The sequence below is a fragment of the Leptidea sinapis genome, chromosome 38, assembly GCF_905404315.1.
Source record: "Leptidea sinapis chromosome 38, ilLepSina1.1, whole genome shotgun sequence".
Lineage (NCBI taxonomy): Eukaryota > Metazoa > Arthropoda > Insecta > Lepidoptera > Pieridae > Leptidea > Leptidea sinapis.
This window is the reverse complement of record NC_066302.1, coordinates 4,812,420-4,835,866: the sequence shown is the minus strand read 5'-3', so window position 1 is coordinate 4,835,866 and position 23,447 is coordinate 4,812,420. Positions and strand designations below refer to the sequence as shown.

At 39.6% G+C, this 23,447-nt stretch overlaps 2 protein-coding genes across 2 annotated transcripts in view; one reads left to right on the top strand and one right to left on the bottom strand.

Annotated features, from left to right (window-relative positions):
- LOC126975835 (uncharacterized protein KIAA0930 homolog) overlaps nucleotides 1-23,447 on the bottom strand; it is a 72,179-nt gene that overhangs the window by 4,024 nt on the left and 44,708 nt on the right. Inside the window, exons 5-9 of the mRNA XM_050823872.1 lie at nucleotides 16,354-16,494; nucleotides 6,934-7,059; nucleotides 4,174-4,302; nucleotides 2,813-2,978; nucleotides 56-205 (exon numbers count right to left, since the gene is read on the bottom strand). Of these exons, the coding sequence (XP_050679829.1) occupies nucleotides 56-205; nucleotides 2,813-2,978; nucleotides 4,174-4,302; nucleotides 6,934-7,059; nucleotides 16,354-16,494 (712 nt within the window). The remainder of the gene's footprint in view (nucleotides 1-55; nucleotides 206-2,812; nucleotides 2,979-4,173; nucleotides 4,303-6,933; nucleotides 7,060-16,353; nucleotides 16,495-23,447) is intronic.
- The window catches only part of LOC126975834 (phosphatidylcholine:ceramide cholinephosphotransferase 2-like), a 140,458-nt gene that overhangs the window by 85,166 nt on the left and 31,845 nt on the right, over nucleotides 1-23,447 (top strand). The gene's annotated exons all lie outside the window — the stretch shown is intronic.

The window sequence follows — 23,447 nt, the reverse complement described above, 5'->3', positions numbered from 1 at the left end:
CTTGAGTAGATCTTTAAATCCATTGAGTATGTGTGTATGTTTGTGTAGCGTGTACCTTTAGCAATACTCCACCAGGGTAGCGTGACGTAGGTGAGGAATGCGGACAGCGGTGCCGACTGTTGCCGCTTGCCCTCCTTCCACAGGTGGAAGGTCTGCGTGAAGCCCCGCATGGCCCACAGCGGGTTGTACGCGCCGTCGTCCAACTCTGTACATAGAGAGCACTCCGTAACGCACCATGATACGATTCATGGTGACTTTTATGATAAAAACATAATAATGTTCAGGAATAACAATATATTACGCAACCATGCTTCACAAAAGCTTCAGTGTGTACTAGACAAAATTGAAGACTGGCTCAAAGAATGGCGAATCAAAGTTAGTACATCGAAGTCCACACACGTTACTTTCGCTCTCCGATCAGGAGACTGTCCACCTGTTCACCTAGGAGACGCTACACTGCCACACAATGAGTCTGTTAAGTACCTGGGTATGCAGCACCTGGATTGAAGGTTTACTTGGAAAGCACATCTTCAAAAGAAGCGAGAGCAACTCAACCACAAGTATCGAGGATTACAATTGTTGCTCGGAAGAAATTCAGTCCTAAGTCTAGACAACCAAACTTTTATGTAAAAAAGGTAGTTCTAAAGCCAATCTGGACTTACGGTATCCAGCTCTGGGGATCAGCATGCAACTCCAACATTGCAATAATACAGAGAGCCCCCAAATGGCATCTTTAGAAATCTATCGAATGCCCCATGGTTCCTAAAAAACAATGAACTTCATGAAGAACTTAAATTTAAAACAATAAAGGAAGAAATCAAACAATATTGTTCAAATTACAAATAGCGCCTAGCAATTCATCCAAACCCATTGGCGGTGGAGTTATTAACTTTAAAGCATCCATAGAGACTGAAACGAAATTACATTGTCGAATTGGACTTAAAGTTAAGGGAAAAAAGGTCGAAGGACCACTCTTCCCACAAAATCCTAGATGACCAACACATTTGCTCATAGTATGGGCACTGATTACAGATAAAAGGGGAAATAAAACATATTGATTATACTGATACTAGCGGACCCGACAGACGTCTTGTACACACGTCGCAGACGTTTTAAATTTGAAAAATCGGTACAGAACGCGTCCGATCGCTGCTAAATTCAAAGTGCTACAGGGAGAACTGCGGCCTCCGTCGCGCTATTTATAGGCACGCTCCCGTCGCGGGTAGTTAGTTGCGGCCGGCCGGAACCGCCGCAAACGCTACGTCGCACAATTTTTAAATCTGTAATATCTTCGAAAATATTTATTTAAATCATATGCTGTAAAGGGCCATATTAAATCAACAATGTATTTAAGGTATTTAATTAGATAAGGATTAATGCTGTATTGGTTAAAATGGCTTCTAAATTAGCCATTATTTGTCGTAAAAAGTAAATGACAAAAAAATGTTATTGTGGGTTATCCATAAGAGATAGACATATACCACAACAGAGTTTTCTGTAGACTTTTTCAATGTGTGCAATACTTAGTAAGTTATTTTAATAAATCTCGGAGGGTTCAGCCTGTGTTTGCAATGTAAGCGGAAAAAATGTAATTATTTACGACATCACATAGAAACCTCAAAAATAACAGTATTTCCTAACGGTAAACCTTCCTCTTCAATCACTTTAACTATTTAAAAAAAACCGCAACAAAATCCGTTGCGTAGTTTTAAAGATTTAGGCATACATAGGGATATCGGGACGGAGAAAGCGACTTGGTTTTATACTATGTCGTGATACCCTCGGTATATAGCAAGGGTGACATGAAGTGACACCGCAGAGAGTTACCGGCCAGGTTCTTGCGCGGCAGGTCGCACCAGTAGTAGATGTCGGTGCCGTCGGGCGTGGTGCGGCACGGCGGCAGCCTGGCCGCGCGGAACATGGCCGCCGCCAGCCCGCGCCGCCGCGGCAGCGTGCAGTACGCGCGCGCCGTGCCGCTCCACTGGCGGCGCCCCGCTCTCGTCTCTCCCGGACGCGCACTGTGACTTGGTAGCTCCTCTTCGCCGCGGACCGTTCGCTCCCCGTCATCTCGCTCGGCAGCGCGGGTATGGGATATGGCGGCCACGAGCTCGGACTCGTCGAGCGACGCCGCGTCGAACGCGATCTCGCATTCATCGTGGCTAGGTTCACAGGAGCGTAGAGGACGCAGCGGGCGCAGTGGCGGCGGATGTGGAGCGGCTCGCGGGGCGGGGCGGCGCGGGGACACCACGTGCAGGCAGGCGGGCGAGTCGCAGGGCGCGGCGGGCCGCCCGTACACCTCGTGCATGCTCTCCGTGCGGGACCGCCCGCCCGGCCACCCCTTGCACCCGCACCCGCACCCGCCGCACTTCGCCCCGCCACCTACGGACCAAACACACCCGACTCGTTACAACGTTAACACATTACTAAACAAATTGTAATCTACGTTTTTTCAATAACAACTGTTATTTTCTCTACTTTGCGATAAAAACATAGAATCTAATCCGGATTTACGCGAACATAACGTGTTCTAACAAACAAGGGGGCGGTGCGTGAGGTCGGCGGTCAGACGGCGGAGGGTGCGGGCGCGGAGGTGACACATGAAACAACTAGCGACATCTATCGGCGGCGACACGGAACAACACCACTTAACAAATAATGTGAAAATGGAAGCTGGCTGAAAAAGCAATAAGTAAATTGATGGCATACGTCCTGTAAATTTTTACCATTGCCATTATTTTTCCTCTCCACGAAGACGTTTCGGAGTTTTTAAGAATCACCCGAGCTGAGTTCTTTTTGTTTTGACAAAACTCACCGTCCCGCAGATCTCCCGCCTCTACTTCTGCCAGTCCGTCTCCCAGTGTGTCCAACCCCTCATTCTCCGAACGGCTCTTATCTTGCGACTGCGCGTCCTTCTCCCGCATGCGCCAACCGCCGCGTGCGAACGATGTAATATTCGCGCTCGGGTCACTGAGACGACGCTGTAAAATACCACCAACATTAAGTAAATAATTTGGTATGGGTATTACCTATTACAAGAAAAGATCGTCCGGCTTGTTTTCGGTGTCACTATCCTAGAGCTCGACATCTCCCACGCGTTTCGGGCCCACCACACTCACCTGATGCCGGTACAGGAACAGCTCGTCCTCGCACCCACTGTCCTAGAGCTCGGCGTCTCCCACTCGTTTCGGGGCTACCACACTCACCTGATGCCGGTACAGGAACAGCTCTTCCTCGCACCCACTGTCCTAGAGCTCGGCGTCTCCCACTCGTTTCGGGGCTACCACACTCACCTGATGCCGGTACAGGAACAGCTCTTCCTCGCACCCACTGTCCTAGAGCTCGGCGTCTCCCACTCGTTTCGGGCAACCACACTCACCTGATGCCGGTACAGGAACAGCTCGTCCTCGCACTCACTGTCATATAACTCGGCGTCTCCCACTCGTTTCGGCTCCACCACACTCACCTGATGCCGGTACAGGAACAGTTCGTCCTCGCACTCATTGTCCTAGAGAGCTCGGCGCCTCCCACTCGTTTCGGCTCCACCACACTCACCTGATGCCGGTACAGGAACAGTTCGTCCTCGCACTCATTGTCCTAGAGAGCTCGGCGCCTCCCACTCGTTTCGGCTCCACCACACTCACCTGATGCCGGTACAGGAACAGTTCGTCCTCGCACTCATTGTCCTAGAGAGCTCGGCGCCTCCCACTCGTTTCGGCTCCACCACACTCACCTGATGCCGGTACAGGAACAGTTCGTCCTCGCACTCATTGTCCTAGAGAGCTCGGCGCCTCCCACTCGTTTCGGCTCCACCACACTCACCTGATGCCGGTACAGGAACAGTTCGTCCTCGCACTCATTGTCCTAGAGAGCTCGGCGCCTCCCACTCGTTTCGGCTCCACCACACTCACCTGATGCCGGTACAGGAACAGTTCGTCCTCGCACTCATTGTCCTAGAGAGCTCGGCGCCTCCCACTCGTTTCGGCTCCACCACACTCACCTGATGCCGGTACAGGAACAGCTCGTCCTCGCACTCATTGTCCTAGAGAGCTCGGCGCCTCCCACTCGTTTCGGCTCCACCACACTCACCTGATGCCGGTACAGGAACAGTTCGTCCTCGCACTCACTGTCCTAGAACTCGGCGTCTCCCACTCGTTTCGACTTCACCACACTCACCTGATGCCGGTACAGAAACAGCTCGTCTGGCTCGTCCTCGCAGTCGCTATCCCAGAGCTCAGCTGCGGTGAGCCCCGGCTCGGAACACGGTGTCTGCATGCCGCCTCCTCGACCACGGCTCACAGCCACCTGAAATGAACAAGCCACCCATTGAAAACTAAATGATAAAAAGATTGGTGCGTATCCTCGAGCTGTTAACGATAACCCATACCATTTTTGTCTAACGATCCCTCACTTTACTAACGTATATGCATTTAATATTAATTATAAGTAGAACGGGGTCGACAGAACTACGATTAATAAAAAGCAATATCTACTCCATCTAGTGTTAATCGTCAAACGATACAAAGTTGTAGAACAATAATTATATAGAATTATTGTTACACATTAACAGCATTTCGTGCGTTACACTATAATAAACGTATAATTCCACGTTAGACGCTATTAATTATTGGATAGAAGCTACACGCAGCAAACTATATATACCGTAATGGATATTTTTCATAATTTAACACAATAGAAGTGGTCTGTCACAATTTGTCCCAGGAGTCCAATTTTTCATTGCACTTACTCCACAAATATCCAGATACATTTAAGGTTCACAAGAATTCTACTTTATTTTTTTTTTTATTAAAATAACAGTTTTGACAAAGTTGGCGGTATTTTATGGTCCCAGTGACATAGCCTGAGATCTATAGAGAGTACTTAGACTTTGCTCAGACTTTACTTACGTAAAACTCAATTTTTTATGACAATAAGGGACGAGACGAGCAGGACGTTCAGCTGATGGTAATTGATACACCCTGCCCATTACAATGCAGTGCCACTCAGGATTCTTGACAAACCCAAAAATTCTGAGCTTCACCACAATTGCGCTCGGCTCCTAGAGACATAAGATGTTGAGTCTCATTTGCCCAGTAATTTTACTAGCTACGATGCCCTTCAGACCGAAACACAATAATGTTTACACATTATTGCTTCACGGCAGAAATAGGGGCCCCTGTGGTACCCATATTCTAGCCGGCATCCTGTGCATAGGATCCTCCCACTGGTAAAACTGAACAGGAGCTACCGAGAACTATCTTGTCTGTCGTGTCCCGGTATGAGGCGGATATGGCGGACCTACTCCTATATCTATTGAAATACTCATAATTTAGGTAACCATTTATATTCTACACCACAAAAGAATTTAAATATTTAATTTATCAAAAAGGAAGTTAGGTTAGTTTAGGGTCCTTATGTTTCTTATCAACTTTTCAACTCTTTTATTTACAAATATATACATACGTTACATGACAATTTTAGAAATCACACGGTCTCAAAAAATATATTCACGTGACATCACCCTTCCATGGTGGCCATGTCTTATTGGCAATTATAGACCAAATCTGTCAATCTTTTCAAATATTATACTAAACAGCTCAAAGAAGAGACTGACTTTCGAAAATATTTCTTAAGGCGACACTAAATGCCAGCGACCTTGAGCGATATGAGTTTACGGCTGCCGGCCCGCCATCTATGTAACAAAGCCAATATTTTCAAAATTCTTGCGTGGAAAACAGTGTATATGCTTATAATTCTCGTCATTCTCTACTAATCTGAATAAATGAACCTACACAAAAAAGTACAAGCTATAAGAATAACTTTTCCGAGAGAAGCACCAAAAAAATGCGTCACGCCATGCCAAAAAACTTGTTTAACTTCAAAGAAAAGTGGTAGTTCAAAAAGGCTCGGCAGTGTTAACTATATCCAACAGCAAGCATTAGCAACCTACAAATAAGACTTAAGGATATGTGTAACAGGATTAAATAGTGTTCATAGCTCGAAATGCTATACTTTCACCACAAAACTTCTCTAAAAACACTATGTTTGTGTGTTTTCTGCTTACTCTTCGCCTTAATAAAGTGAAAGAAAACAAGAATAAAGATTGCTTTTTTATTAATCTTTCGACAAATAATAGACGAAAAAGTATTTATTAGAAACATAGATACGTATCAAGACAAATTCAAATTTAAAAAGCGACCCACCACCACTTAATTTATTTTCCACTATTTGTCCATATTAATACTCGACCGACGAGTCAACCCGAGCAGCGCCCGACTCCATAACTTTAGTTGACGGAATGACCCGTCCCACGGCATCGCCGGAAGCAATGACATTTTACCGAGTATTGCAAAACTCGCTACCGTGATATTTCTACTGCAAATTCAAATACTTTTATTCAAAAGTCAAAAATTATACCCATTCGAAAATTATGCCTCAGACTTGAGAAGAACTCAGCGGGCTTCTTTTTTTTTATTTTGACATTTTGACATAAAAATGGTTACAGGGAAATATCGTACAATAAAATTTATCGTCGCTTAACTCCCAATCTGTGGTATCATTAAGAAAGTCATTTATGTGATAGTATTATCTGGGATCATGTTGGAAAAGCATACACATCACTCCACAAATGACTTACTAATTGGACTATTTCTGCAGTAATGTGTAAACATTACTGTGTTTCGGTCTGAAAGGCGCCGTAGCTAGTAAAATTACTAGGCAAATGAGACTTAATATCTTATGTCTCAAGATAACGAGCGCAATTGTAGTGCCGCTCAGAATTTTTGGGCTTTTCAATAATCCATGGGCATTTCAATAGGCACTGCATTTTAATGGGCCGGGCGTATTAATTACCATCATCTGAACGTCCTGCTCGTCTCGTCCCGTATTTTCACTAAAAAAAACTTATCCAAGTAGTAGGCATTATAAAACTCTTACCTCAGCGTGTCCCTTCCCCCCCGGGCCTTTCATTCGGACGAACTCGCATCGAGTACCCCCCGCGCCCCGCGTGCCCAAAAGACCGAACGACATTCGCTGGGCCATCTTGCTTGACAGAGACGATTGCTGAAACATAAATACTATTGACAGTCTTTGGCAGCTGGAGTCGCTGGAGTCGTACCTTACTAGTGGGAGGCTCCTTTGAACAGGAAGCCGGCTAGATTATGAGTACCACAACGGTGCCTATTTCTGCCGTGAAGCATTAATGTGTAAACATTATTGTGTTTCGATCTGAGCCGTAGCTAATGAAATTACTGGGCACGTGAGACTTAACATCTTATGTCTCAAGGTGACGAGCGCTATTGTAGTGCCGCTCGGAATTTTTGGGGTTTTTCAAGAAAGTAATGGGTAGGGCGTATCAATTACCATCAGCTGAACGTCCTGCTCGTCTCGTCCCTTATTTTCATTAAAAAAAGTCGTCATTCCATTTGCACAATAATGAATCTTTTGTGACTCCCTGATAAGAAATCTCCACATACCATTATTTTAAGACAACAGAAAAGTCATTTTTCGTGATAAATTACGGAGCCTATTTCACGAAAATTCTCTCTATCACATTTACATTATGCCTAATTTTTACGAACCTTTTTATTCGACTTAAAAAAACTACGCTTAAAAAACCGACTTTAAAAACTGAAAAGTATGAAATAACGAAAAAATTTAATTTAATACACCTCTTACGCAAACCTTTACCTTTAATATTAATAAAATACTATTATTTACATGTGCTACCTATTGATAATTAGGTATTAAAACACTTATGTGACACTATTATCACCCACGGACGAGTCAAAAAAGAAAGGACTCCGTGTCACCTTACATAATAGTGAGGCACCAAAACATAATCGAGTAAATACATAGCCCTACCGCACACACTTACACTAATACAAGCCGATCGGTCGCCATTATGAGATTTGCCATCGTCTGACAGATCAGTTTGCGTGGCAATTAATTATTTTAAAAATGCCGCCGTGAATTGTGAAAAAGTATAAAAACGATACTATAAAAGTATTTGTGGCCATATATGATTATTTAAGGGAGAAAAAATTGTGTAAATGGTATCCCCCGTAACCGCACACACACTAGCATAAAGGTGCTTCACTTGCAAATATCACGGAGCGTAGTCCTACTTTTACCCACAATAAACCCACATTCGTGTATTAATACCCCTTATTACACAACAGTTGCATAAATAACTAATAATCACTTCTTTTCTTTTTTTAACGTACACTAGTAAGTGAAAACCTTTTGAGTAATTTTTGTACATCACATTACAGTCATTCGTAAAACACCTGACATTATTCCTATAGACGTGATTAAAACAATACTATAGAATCCCCCGCATTCATTTAGCTAAATCAACAAGGCACCCCACAATAAAAATTCACAAGTTAAATTAGTAACAAAATTAGTAAATTATTGTGTAAGAACGATACTGTCGTAGCAAGAGGTCGACCACGTGAGCGAGCGCGTGCCCTAAGCTCCGCCTACCGCACCGCAAACACAACAACAGACCGACGCTGTACCAAAGAATAAACAGGATCGTTTTTTGAGAAGGGCGGTGAAGGCCAAGTCGGAAACTACGAGACTTAGAAAAAAGTCGTGAAAGGAGTCATGCACTCGATTTATAAGAAACCAATAACTTCATATTTAGTTTTTTTAAATTTCTTGAAATTTGACGGAAATCTACCCGAATGATTTTTCAAAAAAAAAATACATCCTGTATTATTGTGCCAATGGTTTCTGTTGCTCATAACGATCAATCTTTGACAGTAGTACTTACATTTCAGTGCAAAATTGATCCTTATCAGCATCAGAGTCCATTGGTTCAATAATACAGAGTGTAACTTTTTTTTGAAAGTAAATTATAAGATTTAGTTGCTTTTTATTGTCATAATATATCGGGTATGAAAGGTGACGCGCTCCTTATACGATATAGATCCCGAGAAAAGGGAACGAAATAAAGGAATCGACTCCGAAAAATGCTGTCCGAAACTCGATTTCACGTTCTTGTGGCACACTGAAATATCGTGAAAAACGTTTGTTAGCTTTGAATGACAGGTAGGCTAGGACCCACTGATTGGCACTTTTTAATAATATATAATCAACCTGAATAAAAACTCCTAAAATTACAGTACACAAACGATAATATCAACATCAACGTAAACATTCATAAAACCAGACCGCCACACATCCAGATGGTGGGGATGATATCCTAACTTGTGGCGTAACTCCCCATGATAAATGCGGTAGAAGACACACAATGAGTTAAACGGTGAAATAATAAAATGTTAATGTGGAGAGTCCTAGACAGTCAATGAAAATCAGTATACAAGCGCCACCACATAATATGACACCTTTCACAACACAATGGAAATGGTTACAAGAAGCCAGAATAATGAGAATGAGCAGCCGTCGCCGAGTCAACAACTTGTATGTAGAGCGACAACCCTTGTATATGAGCCATATGTATGTACGGCGAGCAAGAAGTTCAACAGCTGTTCGTCACATAAACCGGAGTGTATATTCAATATTACGCTATAAAGTTAAACCAGGATATAAAATTCAAATAGATTGAATCTAGTCTAGTTACCTTTCAATATGTTTTTATAAGAAACCTTAAGAGATTTAATCAAGATTTACCGTCTATATTCAAAGTTACTAATTTAAACGTACTACAAAGCTGAGAAATGAGCTTCCTTGTGCGGTGTTTTAAGGACAATTCAGGTACCTTCAAACAAAGCGCGGAGACCTTCCTTAAAGGTCAGCAACGCTCCTGTAATTCCTCGGGTGCTGCGGCGGTGATTACTTAACACCAGGTTGTCGGTTGTCCTCTTGTATACATTTGTGGGACTAAGTGTACGAGAGTAAAGTTAAAATAAGCTGAAAATATCTTTTTATTAGACATGCACGACGTCCTTCATTATATTAAAATTAAATTATGTCAAAGATTTTCAAGTGTAATCGCGTGTAGAATGCAGTCTTTAATAACATGTAGCAGTGGCAGTGACAGTCTGGGGTGAGGCGGATGGGTGGGGCGGTGGACGGGCGCCAGGCGACGCGGCGCCGACTTGTTGATCTTCAACCTCCCACCGGGAGGGGTGGGGGTACTAACACACCATCCCCCAACGACTCGTGCCTCCGACACTCACTCACATCGTATTAAATGCTAAATAATAACATTCGAATATTTATCGTTACCATTTCTGTCACATAGATAGAATGTTGGATTTTGTAGTGACTTTTTTAGCTGCGTTGGGCTCTTTTTGGTAGGGGAAAATCTTATGGGTCTGCGTCACCGACATGGTCGTGACTAGCGAACGCGATTAATAAATAATTATACAAATAAACACAGATATATAAATATATTTAGTTAGACACCTTTTGGATAGGTAAAATCTCGCGTCACCGAAATGCTTATAGCAGTATATCTTTAGCTATACAGCTGACGTAGTGTGCAAGATTAGTGGTATATATTATATCTAATAAGTGATATTGAATGGATTAAGTGAAAAAATCAATGTGCATATACTGTGCATTGTTGTAATAGTGTTTTTGTTTACTATATTATTGAAAATAAGTTTTATGGTTTTTAAACATTTAAAATTTTAATACTAAAAGTTCTAAGTAATCCCTTTTATCGACAGTCTCTACAACTGCCAATTTTATTTTTTACAAAAGCAGTCGGATTTATTTTAAAACAAATTAGTAATAAATGCTAGAATCATCGTAGAAAAGCATTTGTAATCATTGGAAAAAGTACTCAACGAGCATCTTACGTGGCTCAGTATATAAACACGTGTTTAGTACCCGATAACTCGTGTCGGTTGATAGCAGTTCCACGAGGAACCTCCCGGGGAGGTAACTGGGGGACATACACTATGACGTCTCGGCACATCTCGTGTAACACACCCTCCTCTACAGACGTAAGATATACCAGCTGGCCTTGTTTCTAAACGATCTCCATAGCTGTACTATTTATATAATGAAACTTTATGGAAATGCAAGTCATGAAATTATCCGATGAAAGTTTTTTTTACTAATTCTTGTTCCCAGAGAGTAAATTAAAAGATAAATTTAAAGAAATAAACATTTTGACTGTTGCACCTCAATATATTCTCGATAATGTTCTGTATGTTCATAACTCGCATTGACAAATTTGCTAGAAACTGGGACAATGTTAACCCTATTTAATTATAAATTTTAGTGTACGATAAATACATATATTGTTACAAAATTATGAAGAAGAAAAAAAAAGGCCCGTTGAGTTTTGTGCCCGTTTTTCTCAGGTCTGAAGCTGAAATACCATTTCAATTGGGTGGTTTTTGACGCTCAATAAGTGATTTTAAATCCTATTCTGAATAAACATATTTGAATTTGAACTTGAACTCGAAGTTTCCACCACGTCGCGCATTATATATATTTTCTGGACCCTGTATTAAAAGAATATATATACCTAAATCGCCTAACAGAACACTTACTAACTCGACCTGAATTGTAGAAGCCATAACAAATATTATGTTGTCCTGTTGACAACATAATACTGTCGCAGTTTTTAGAAAAAATCGCTAATAAGTTAGGAGACAAAAGTCAATTTGCGATTTTGTTTTAATTTTCTTTTAATTATTCTTTTTTTTATGAAAATGAGGGACAAGACGTGCAGGACGTTCAGCTGATGGTAATTGATAAATAGAGCACGGCAATACTTCAAGCCGGCCCACATTCTAGCGCTCTACAAAGCGCAGGTCCGGCCTCAAATGGAGTATTGCTGTCATCTCTGGTCTGGCGCACCCCAGTATCAGCTCGATCCATTTGACCGCGTGCAACGCAGAGCAGCTCGAATTGTCGGGGACCCAGTACTCTGTGAACGGCTGGATCACTTGGCGTTGCGTAGAGACGTCGCTTCATTGTGTGTCTTCTACCGCATTTATCACGGGGAGTGTTCCGAAGAGCTGTTCAACCTGATTCCTGCCGCCGAATTTCACCTTCGCACGACACGCCACAAGTTACGATATCATCCCCACCATGGATGTGTGGCGGTCCTCCACAGTGCGGTTTTCAAGGAGCTTTCTTCCTCGTACCACGAAGCTGTGGAATGAGCTTCCTTGTGCGGTGTTTCCGGGACGATACGACATGGGTACCTTCAAGAAAAGCGCGTACACCTTCCTTAAAGGCCGGCAACGCTCTTGTGATTCCTCTGGTGTTGCAGGAGAGTGTGGGCGGCGGTGATCACTTAACACCAGGTGACCCGTACGCTCGTTTGTCCTCCTATTCCATAAAAAAAAAAAAAAAATGATACGCCCTGCCCATTACAATGCAGTGCCGCTCAGGATTCTTGAAAAACCCCAAAAATTCTGAATGGCATATAAGATGTTAAGTCTCATTTGCCCAGTAATTTAACTGGCTACGGCGCCCTTCAGACCGAAACACAGTAATGCTTACACATTACACACTGCTTCAAGGTAGAAATAGGCGCCGTTGTGGTACCCATAATCTAGCCGGCATCCTGTGCAAAGGATCCTCGAAGTTATAAATGGCACAAGAAGCAGTCTTCGGCAGCACCTCATCAGCCAAAAGATAGATGGTATTAATATCGGCTGCATTACTAGATAATTTCCGAACATGTAGTGACAATAGGTTGAAACAGTCCCACAAGCTGCACTCGTTCTCGATTTGAAACATGGACCAGCCATCGTCACCGTTTCATATATTAGTGTGATGGGATATTCCAGAACACGATAGCGCCACAGCAATGACATTTCAGCGAGCACGAGCCATGTTATGAGAATACGCAAGATTAATAGGTCAGGTGAAAATCAGGTCAGATAACTTGGAAACACTCCCTGTGATCGATGCTGTAGAAGACACACAACGAAGAGAGCTCTCTACGGCACGGCAATAATATCTAATATTCCCGTAGAATCATTTCGTTTGCAAGCAATTCTGTTTTTTAACGGACTTCAAAAAAGGAGGAGGTTCTCAATTCGTCGGTTTTTTTTATGTTTCTTACCTCAAAACTTTCGACTGGGTGAACCGATGTTGATAATTCTTTTTTTATTTGAAAGCTGGTGCTTCCCGTGTGGTCCCATTGAAATTTGGTCCAGATCTGACTATGGCATCAATAAGAAAACCATAAAAGTCTTAAATTTGGTATACGTATGTGGATGATACATTTACACTTATTTTTAGATTTTTCATTGCTGCATTGAAAAATTTGGTATATCTCCACATATTTAGACAAATTTTTGGTTAGCGTACTTCAAATTCACTAAAAAATAGAAAATTAAATAACAAAAAAACAACCGACTACAAAAACACTATTTCAAAACAATAGATATAATATGCACTAAAACTTATAAAAATAATTGCGTATTTTTATGCAATCAAATTAATTAATCTAATTTTAGTTACGATTATTGCAATTTTTAGAGTCGGTGTCATCCAAGATACTCGTAGGTTTGTAACTATATACATAGTTATAGGTGAGATGTGCTTGAGTCGTGAGGAGGCGAGAGGCGAGATGGAGTCGCGGCGGAAGGACACCGATTCCAAAAATAACAATAATTGTAACTATAATTAGATTAATAACTCGATACTTTATATACAGGGTGTCCCAAAGTTATGGGACATGAAGGGTTAATGTACTTTACATTAAATATCGAAGATAGGCTATTTTACTGAAAGAAGACTATGTTATTTTTAAAAGTTAGTACTTCTGCATTCAAAGATTTTCTAAAAATTACTTGCCTCGTCTGGGAATCGAACCGACTGAAATGTATACGACTATGTTACTTAAGAAGAGTTATTAGTTTTTGGCCATTCTTTCGATTGGCATTATAAGAGTAGGGGTGTTTTTTTACATTTAAGTCGGTTCGATTCCCAGACGAGGCAAGTAATTTTTAGAAAATCTTTGAATGTAGAATTACTAACTTTTAAAAATAACATAAAGTCTTCTTTCCGTAAAATAGCCTATCTTCGATATTTAAGGTACTTTCCCTTCATGTCCCATAACTTTGTATATAAGAATTAAATCCGATGAAAGTTCTATCTAGTACTAGAACAGGGTCGATAATTTTTGAAACCAAAAAAAATAATAGTGGGATGAAACCCATTAGAAAAGTAAGAGAATATAACAAAAATGAAAACAAGGATATAATTATGGGTTATTATTTATTATTGGAAGGGTTTTTCTTTACATTTTGTATTCAGAAATTTATAAAAACTCTATTTTTTTTATCGAATAGGAGGACAAACGAACGTACGGGTCAATCTCTTGCAACCCCACAATCTCTTGCAACCCCACAATCTCTTGCAACACCAGAGACTTAATAATTAACTGCCGTACAAGTTGCACGGCGCACTGACATCGCTTTTCGCGGTAAAATTGGATTTAACAATCAATTCTCTTGAAGCAGAAATTAATTAAACTTTAGCTTTTATACTTGATATGAAATAAAATTGATAATGATACATAATTAATAAATTAGTCATTCTCATAGAGATAGCGTGTGTGAGCGGGACAGAAGTTACTATCGGTTACAAAAGACAGAGATAGATAGAGTGTTAGTTAATCGCCAGGCAATAGTTGGTTCTCAGTAATCTCACAGAAATGTGCTATAATCATAACATGTATTGAATGTACATGAAACCATCGACGCAAACGTCAGTGATAAATTAATAATTTATTTGAATTATTTAAAAAAATTCTATTTAAATATGCTAACTATTTAAATAAGTTAACTAATAATAATAATATATCATCAACCTGAATGAAAACTCCTAAAAAGCCGTACACAAAAAGCAATCATATCATCCAGGTAGACCAGGTGAATACTGGTCCAAACTATATGAATTTTTTATGGGACCAAATGGCATCTATTCCGCATCGAACTAAAGAAGAATTACATAAATCGGATCATAAATCTCAGAGTAATCGGTGTACTCTTCACAGTCGTTCCCTCATTGCTGAGGATCGTGACTCCGCTTAAGTTCGTCTACAGCTTTCCTCCATCTGTTTCGGTCTGTCGCATGGTGGAGTGCGATGCTGATGGGTTGGTTAGTCTGTTCGTATATTTGATCAGACCAGCGTCGTGGGCTCCAGCCTCTTGGTCTCTTCCCCTCAATTTTCCCGGTGACCATCAAACGTTCTAGATTATCAGCACCGCGTCGTGCGGTCAATCGGTGTACATACATAAAAAAAATACCGATCGAATTGATAACCTCCTTCTTTTTGAAGTCATCATCTTAACACGGTTCTGTACGCTACACTTGAATAATGAATTATTGTTACTTACGCAGTATAAGAATATAACATAACAGAGGTGTCAGGTGTTTACCTGAGGTGGGTATTACAGCACTGTCGCGAGCGCCATGAGAGTGATAAGTGACCGTGTGCAGATACGAGCCAGTTGAATGCAGAGTCTAGGAATGTTATAGTGATAAAAAAGCTGATATTTTGACGGGTGAATTTTCGATTGAAAACAAGGTGAAAAAATAAATATTTCAATTCTAATAAATTACAGTGTATTTGGGACATAAAAAGGGCAAAATTTCACCAAATTTCGTGAAAAAAAAATTAGATTTGAAAAAGATAAAAATAAAAAACCAAAACATTTGTTTTTTTAATTTTTCACATAAATTTTGAGGTTAGGTCATAGATCTTTTTATTACCTACAACTTTGCCATTTGACTTATTTCCATAGGACTAGCAGTTTTGCCGGAAATCGAGATAAACCGTTTTTTACCCTTTATCACCTCCCCTTTTGAGAAGTGGACTTCTCGACCTCAGATCGCCCGTTATTTATTTTTCCTTTCATTTTTGTTTTATTCTCTTCCATTTCCAGGTTACATCCCACAATTTTTTTTGGTTTCAAAAATTATCTATCTACACTGGTATTACACTATTAGCCCGGCAGACACGACATGATTGTTACGCGAGGAGATTTCGGCATTCCGATCAGAACTATCCCGCCTTACAGACGTGGTAGATGATTGCTGTGAAAGACTTGATGGCGTAGAGGCGAGAATATCGCGGCTTGAGCAGCTTAATACTAATGAAACGCAGTCCGCGGCGACCGTCTCGGTTAAAATCCTACAAATGCGAACAGCAGGGCTATTATATGATCTAGATATAACTGGCATTCCAGAGAACACAGGGGAAAACACCGATCACCTAGCATTAACCCTTGCTCAAAAGATACGCGTTGATATGGCGATCTACTACCGTGACAGCACTACATCGTAGACGAGGCGTGCGGACATCGGGGAAAAGACAGCATTCAATTAGCGATAACTTTAAAAGAAATTCGTTTGTTGCGTCGAGTAGGGTAGTACTTGGGTAAGATAGTATTGGCTACGTACCCTGGCGTCGTAGACCCTGGTGAGCGCGTCGTAGCGGATGGAGCCGAGGAAGATGACGGACTGAGCGGTGCTGCCCCGGCCCCGCGCCACCAGCTCAACGCAGACCATCTCCCCGTCCCTCACCACGATGTCGCAGAACACCTGCAACAAATAATACTCAACCTTATAAATAAAACACTTTTAATGGATTAAAACGCGTGTAATTGTAATTTTAACAACCGCCTGTGAGTCATAGAGTATCTGGTGTTTGAGTATTTTCACTAAATCACTTTACAAAGATTGTTATTAAAATAATTTATAATTTAAAAAAAAACGACTTTAAAAACTGAAAAGTATCAAATTACTAAAAAAATTATTTAATACACTTATAATGCAAACCTTTACCCTTATTATTAAAAAAATACTATTATTTATATGTGCTACCTATTGATAGGTTTATGTCAGTGCCAAGCCAAATGTAATAGTAGGTACCTACACCCGCCACGCGTGACTTTGAGCGGAAAAACAATTATCATCCACGTAACAAAAATTTTCATAAAAAATGTTCATAAAATGAAAACTACTGGGCCAAACTATGTAAAAAATCTTACGGGACCAAATGGCATCTATTCCGCATCGAACTTAAGAAGAATTACGTAAATCGGATCATTAATCTCAAAGTAATCGGTGTACATACATAAAAAAACGGACGAATTGAAAACCACCTCCTTTTTGAAGTCAGATAAAAACGATGAAGATGTCAATGTTGTTTTAAAAGAGTGCCAATAGTGAAGTCTCTAGCCACTTCTCATCGAAGCTCAACCTTTGCCGAAGTAGTGACAAATAGTAAAAAATAACTTTGGAGATTGATAAGTGTCGTTTCTTTGACCTAAATGAATAGATGAACCTAAGTGAATTTGATTTTATTTGAACCTAAAGATATTGGTGCATATGTAACCACGGATGAGTAAAAAAAAGAAGGACTCCGCGCCGTGATATTAGCAAGTGAAGCACCGTTATGCTAGTGTGTGTGCGGTTACGGGGGATCCTAGTACCCTAGGATCCTAGTACTAGAAAAAATTGTGTAAATTTTTTCTCCCTTAAATAATGGCCACAAAGATTTTTATAGTATCGCTTTTACATTTTTTCACAACGAACGACGGCATTTTTAAAATATTTTATTGAGACGCAGACTGATCTGTCACAGACGATGACAATTCTCATAATGGCCGCCTATCGGCGTGTAGTGGTGTAAGTGTGTGCGTGGGGCTATGTATTTACACGTTAATCGGCTTGTTTTAGTGATACACTGTTACGTAAGGTGACACGGAGTCCCTATTTTTTACTAGTCCGTGTATGTAACATAATGAATGTATGAAGAGTTAACATTAGAGTTAGACGATATCGCGATAGCTACCAAGAGCGTTACGTAACACAAAATGACGGCGATATCACCGGTCAATGTTCTGTAGATAGCAGCATTATCACCGCAACAATTTTTAAGATATCTTGTATGACAAACACATTGCTATAAACTTCTGTATAATTTAATCATGAATATCACATACATTTGCTAAAACAGTGATATTATATTCTTTATATTGTGGCTTTTGTCGTGGACGACACTTCTCTGATTTTCAAAGTGAAAAGAAGCCAAACTATGTATGACAAAGTGAACGATATTCTATATGACATCGTGTACTGATTTAGCGCTAATAACCTATTGTTAAATAGCAAGAAAACGAAATATGTAAAATTTACCGTACCAAATGTCAAAAATGTAGATGCAAGTGTTTTGTTAAACGGAGAGGTGATAAAACCGGTGCAATCTGCTATATTTCTTGGCATTACTCTGGATTCCAAATTACAATGGGGCCCCCATATAGAAGGATTAGCGAACAGACTTAGTTCTGCAGCATACGCGGTTAAGAAGATTAGACAATTAACTGACATAAATGCGATGGAAGAGAACGCTTTTTTTTAAGGAACTCGATATCTTATCGTCCTGGAAACACCGCACAAGGAAGCTGATTCTACAGCTTGGTTGTACGTGGAAGAAAGCTCCTTGAAAACCGCACTGTGGAGGACCGCCACACATCCAGATGGTGGGGATGATATCCTAATTTGTCGTGCGAAGACTTACTGGGCAAATGAGACTTAACATCTTATGTCTCAATGTGACGAGCGCAATTGTACTGCCGCTTAGAGTTATTGGGTTTTTCAAGAATTCTGAGCGGCACTGCATTCTATGGGAAGGACGTATCAATAAGCATCAGCTGAACGTCGTGCTCTTCTCGTCCTTATATAAAAAATGTCAACCGTACATGCAATGCTATGCACGACTACGTGTTACATATTTCATGGATAGGTATACCGAGAAACGAGCTGCAGCAGGGCAGATAATATTTGTTGGACTGTTGACCACAGCGTATTAGTTAATATGTCACCGATCCGCGATCACATCACGGATTGACATGTCAGAAGACTAGCTCGAGTGAGGTCATCTGACCGCAGTGGTGTGTGTGCCACTTACCAGCGGCGGCTTACACTTCACACCAGAACTATTTGCAAACAATGATATGACATACGCACTGCTACCGGCCATGATTCCGGAATCCCTCATTACGTTCTCAATATTATGTTGGCGCATCTCACCCGTGAATCATAATCCATCTAATTTTTTAATAGAAACACGTCAGAATTGAACGATGCAAATCTATTATGAACGCGTGACGTTATTTCTCCTCGTTCTTGAACAGAAATGTTTGTGTTCGACGACCCAGACTGTTACTCATAACTAAATATGTAACTCGCATAATCATTTCAGTTCACAAGATATTATGGAAGTTAAACGGTCGCAATCAATGACGTTCTTTAAACATACAAGGATATCATATCATTAACAGTCTGATAGCGAAACGGGTAGTGTGCTTAAAGACAATGTAAGCACACTTTTCTTCTTACGGCCGTTCCCAATATACTTTCTACAGATAGAGATACATTACTACCTTCTACTGTCAGTAATTAGCTGTCAATAATCTGAAGCTGTATGACATTTCAAATGACGGTGGTCACCAACCCCTAAATATATTTTTTTACATTTTTGAAAAAAATATTGAAAAAAAGATATACTTACGACTTCAAATTTTCACCCGTCTACGATCAACGCCTACTTTTGTATCGCGATTTTAATATTATTCTATATCATCCACAGATACGCAATAGAGTTGCAAGATGGCAATCGAATATAATGATTATTGTAGTACGATAAATTTTATGTACGATATATTTGGTAGGTCTGTGAATCGGTCGTCATCTATTTTTTATACCCCAAAAATTTAAACTATTGATTTTTTTTTTATTACTTTATATGGCAATATAACGTTTGCTGGGTTAGCTAGTTGTGATATAATATTTCACGTTAAATAAAACATTACATCGACTACATTTGATTATTTCTGACTTCTGTTATAGGTACATGGCACGGTCACTACAAAACACGAGTTCTCAACAAAGAATTCTATTCTTATCGTTATCACTTGATGTCGCGGGCAACCATCGCTTGAGCGACTTACTTGATAAGAGGCATTTATTTTCTCAAATTTATTCCTTTAGAATTCCATATGATGCCACTTGAAACACTACCACCATTTCAGAAACAAATGGCGCTCTGAGAGAGAAGAAACGCCGCAAGAAACTCTGCCAGCATTCATATCTAGTCCCAGGCTATCCGATCACTTAGATATTCAGCTGTTGAGTAGTAGGATTATCGACCAGAGACATTTTTTAATAAAAAAATTAAATTTACTTATAGATAATACCTGAATTTATTTCACTTTATTTTATAGGTGTATACATTTACCCTGAAAGCTATTGCTTTCAGGGTAATAATGTACCTTATGAATCCTACTAGAATAAGTTACAATCAATCCTTTATTTCTAGTGTTATAATAATTAAAATCACTATTTAGAGCCAAAAAAGTGAGATTTTTAATATTCAATTTTCATAAATGTGCCTACAATGAACATTCATAATATTTATTTCTTTATAATTTTTCTCTAAGTTTTCGATAAGTTGATTGTTCGGCGGTCGTCTCAGTATCAGGGCTATTTTTTTTTTAGATTTACATAATAATTCATAAAAGGTCCATTAGAACAATTTATTATATGCGACCACGAGACTCACCTCGGGGAACATTCAAGTTGATAAACATCCTAACCCTTCCCTCACAATCAGGACCGCCATTCCATATAGGCAATTAGGCAATGCCTACCTTAATAAGAATATGGATGTTTGTTTCCGAGTCATGGATGTTTAAATGTATTTATGTATGTTTAAGTAAGTATATTGTATTAAATATATCATTGTCTTCTATCGCATAACACAGGCTATAATATATGCTTTACTTGGGGCAAGATAATTTGTGTAAAAAGTATGTCAATATAATTATTATTATTATTATTATAAGAACCTAATTTAATATATACCACTACTGTGAAAGTAAATTTAGTTCTGTTATTCTATAACCAAATTGCTATTGAATAATCACCCAGTAATTTATGTGTGCAATACATAAATTTCTATTATATTATTAGGTACTTTGAGCTACAGCTGTGCCTTGCTAGAAAACCATTGCACGACACACAATACATACATATTTGAATAGACGACCTGTATAGCCTAGTGGTTAGCGATCCTACCTACTAAGCTAGAGGTCCCGGGTTCGAATCCCGGTATGTGCAAGCATTTATATGATGAATATGGATGTTTGTTTCCGAGTCATGGATGTTTAAATGTATTTATGTATGTTTATATGAATTTATGTATGTTTAAGTAAGTATATTGTATTAAATATAGAATTGTCTTGTAACCAATAACACAGGCTATATATTCTGCTTAACTTGGGGCAAGATAATTTGTGTAAAAAGTGTGTCAATATTATTATTATTATATGAATATCCTCCTCTTGTGAATAATGTTGATTCAAAAGAATTGTTAAAAAACGTTTGTGTGATAAAGGTTACTATAACATAAATGACTTTCTTGATAATACCATAAATTGGGAATGGAGCGACCGCCCTCAGGCTATTAAATAATAAGTTTAATTGTACAATATTACTTTGTCACAGTTTTGTAAATGTTACTTTAATTGTAAAACATATTTTTGATGAAAAAAAAAAGCTCGCTGAGTTTGTTGCGCCCATTCTTCTCAGGCCTGAGGCATTCATTTTGGAATGGGTGGTAGTTTTTTGACTTTCAATAAGTGATTTCACATCCTATTTTGAATAAAAATATTTGAATTTGAATTAGAATTTGTAGGAACCTATAATTATTTATTTCCATTCGATTAACGTGCAGCAAACGCCCGTAATATGAGACACAACGCGGTCCCGAGTGACAACAAAACAAGGCTGAATTTGCTCAACAACTCGTATTATCGCGTCAGATGAGCACATTATAAATGCAGATTCGAACAGATTTCTATGTAAATACAGAATAAACGCTCACAAACAGAGCGCAGTAACACAATACCCGTCTCGTTGCTCTGCTATTGTTGTGTTATTGAGAATAATATGATGTTGTTCGCTAACATCGCGTTTTCTTCTTATACGTTAAAATATACATTATATATAAAGTGGACTTTATTTCATTGCAACATTTTTGCCATTAATAATGATTGTTGTAATATTTTCAGTATTCAGATGACCCATGACAACGCTTCATAATTCAGGAAAATTTCTCATTACTGTTACTTCTTTTTTTTAAGTTTTTGCTTCATACACTTGGGTCAGGGTTTCTTTCTGTTCCAATGATTTCTGCAGTTCTACCATTGCAGATATCATACGAGTACTAGGATGTAATATTATTCCATATACAATAGTCGTTCAGAAATTGTCGACCAGTGCCAGCAGGATGTTTTATCGAGATTCTATTGTAGAGATTGCACAAGCAAGCCGCCGAATGGGGTAAAATGATCTGGATCAATATAAAACGCCAGAAGTTTCCTACCTTTAAGAAAAACCGTTTTTGACCGTACTACGTAATAATTTCTGCCACCTCCATCGGATGTTTATTTCATAGTTTGCATTTATATTTATAATATAGGGAGCAATTGACTTGCGTGAAGGATAATAAAAAATCTTCCGCCCATGTACATCTACAATACCAGAATACTATAATATTAGGTACCTAAGAGTACAAGAGAGTCGTTTCCGGGTATTAAAATCGGAGTGTGTAATGAATTTGGTGGTGTATGTGTTATATGTGAGTTCCTTCAGGACCATTCTATGAATGTTTGCGGTTCCATTAAGAGAGCAGCACTGCACTGTAATGGGCAAAGCCTTTCACAAACATAAACACACCTACAGGTATTCACAAAACTTAATATGAACGCGCGAAAGATCAACAAATATCTATCCAAGTTATGCATAAATATCTTATTCAATGACCATAAATGAATAACTAATAGCTCGTATTTCATTCATCAATACCTATATGCTGCAATGGACTGCAGAAATTCCTACAGTAATTAAAACACGAACCGCCATTACCTAATCTGCTTGCAGTAGAAGCAGAGGAAATGTATAATGAACAATTAATCTCCAAATATTTGCACATCGGGATCGTTAAAAACCAATTAATATGGTCTAATGTATGCGATAATTACACAGAGGACTTTCCATTCGGTATAGTTTAATACCAGTTACTTAACCACTCATAAATGATATACGACATATTTTGTGTTCTTGACTTCATCTGGCCAAGTTTTTCGCCTTTATCCCGTGAATGACGTTCTCTCAGCAAACCTTCAAATCTATGCAGGAAAAGTTCAGCATTCATGCTGGATGCTCCAACTTAACCGCTGTGTCCCAATGATACTGTGTGACAATACCGCCATATTGTATGAGAAGTAACATAATTATACAATTTTACTGGCGGTGCTGTGGGTTGCCAGTGGAAGGCTCCTTTGCACAGGAAGCCGGCTAGATTATGGGTACCACAACGGCGCCTATTTGTGCCGTCAAGCAGTAATGTGTAAACATTACTGTGTTTCGGTCTGGAGGGCGCCGTAGCTAGTAAAATTACTGGGCAAATGAAACTTAATATCTTACGT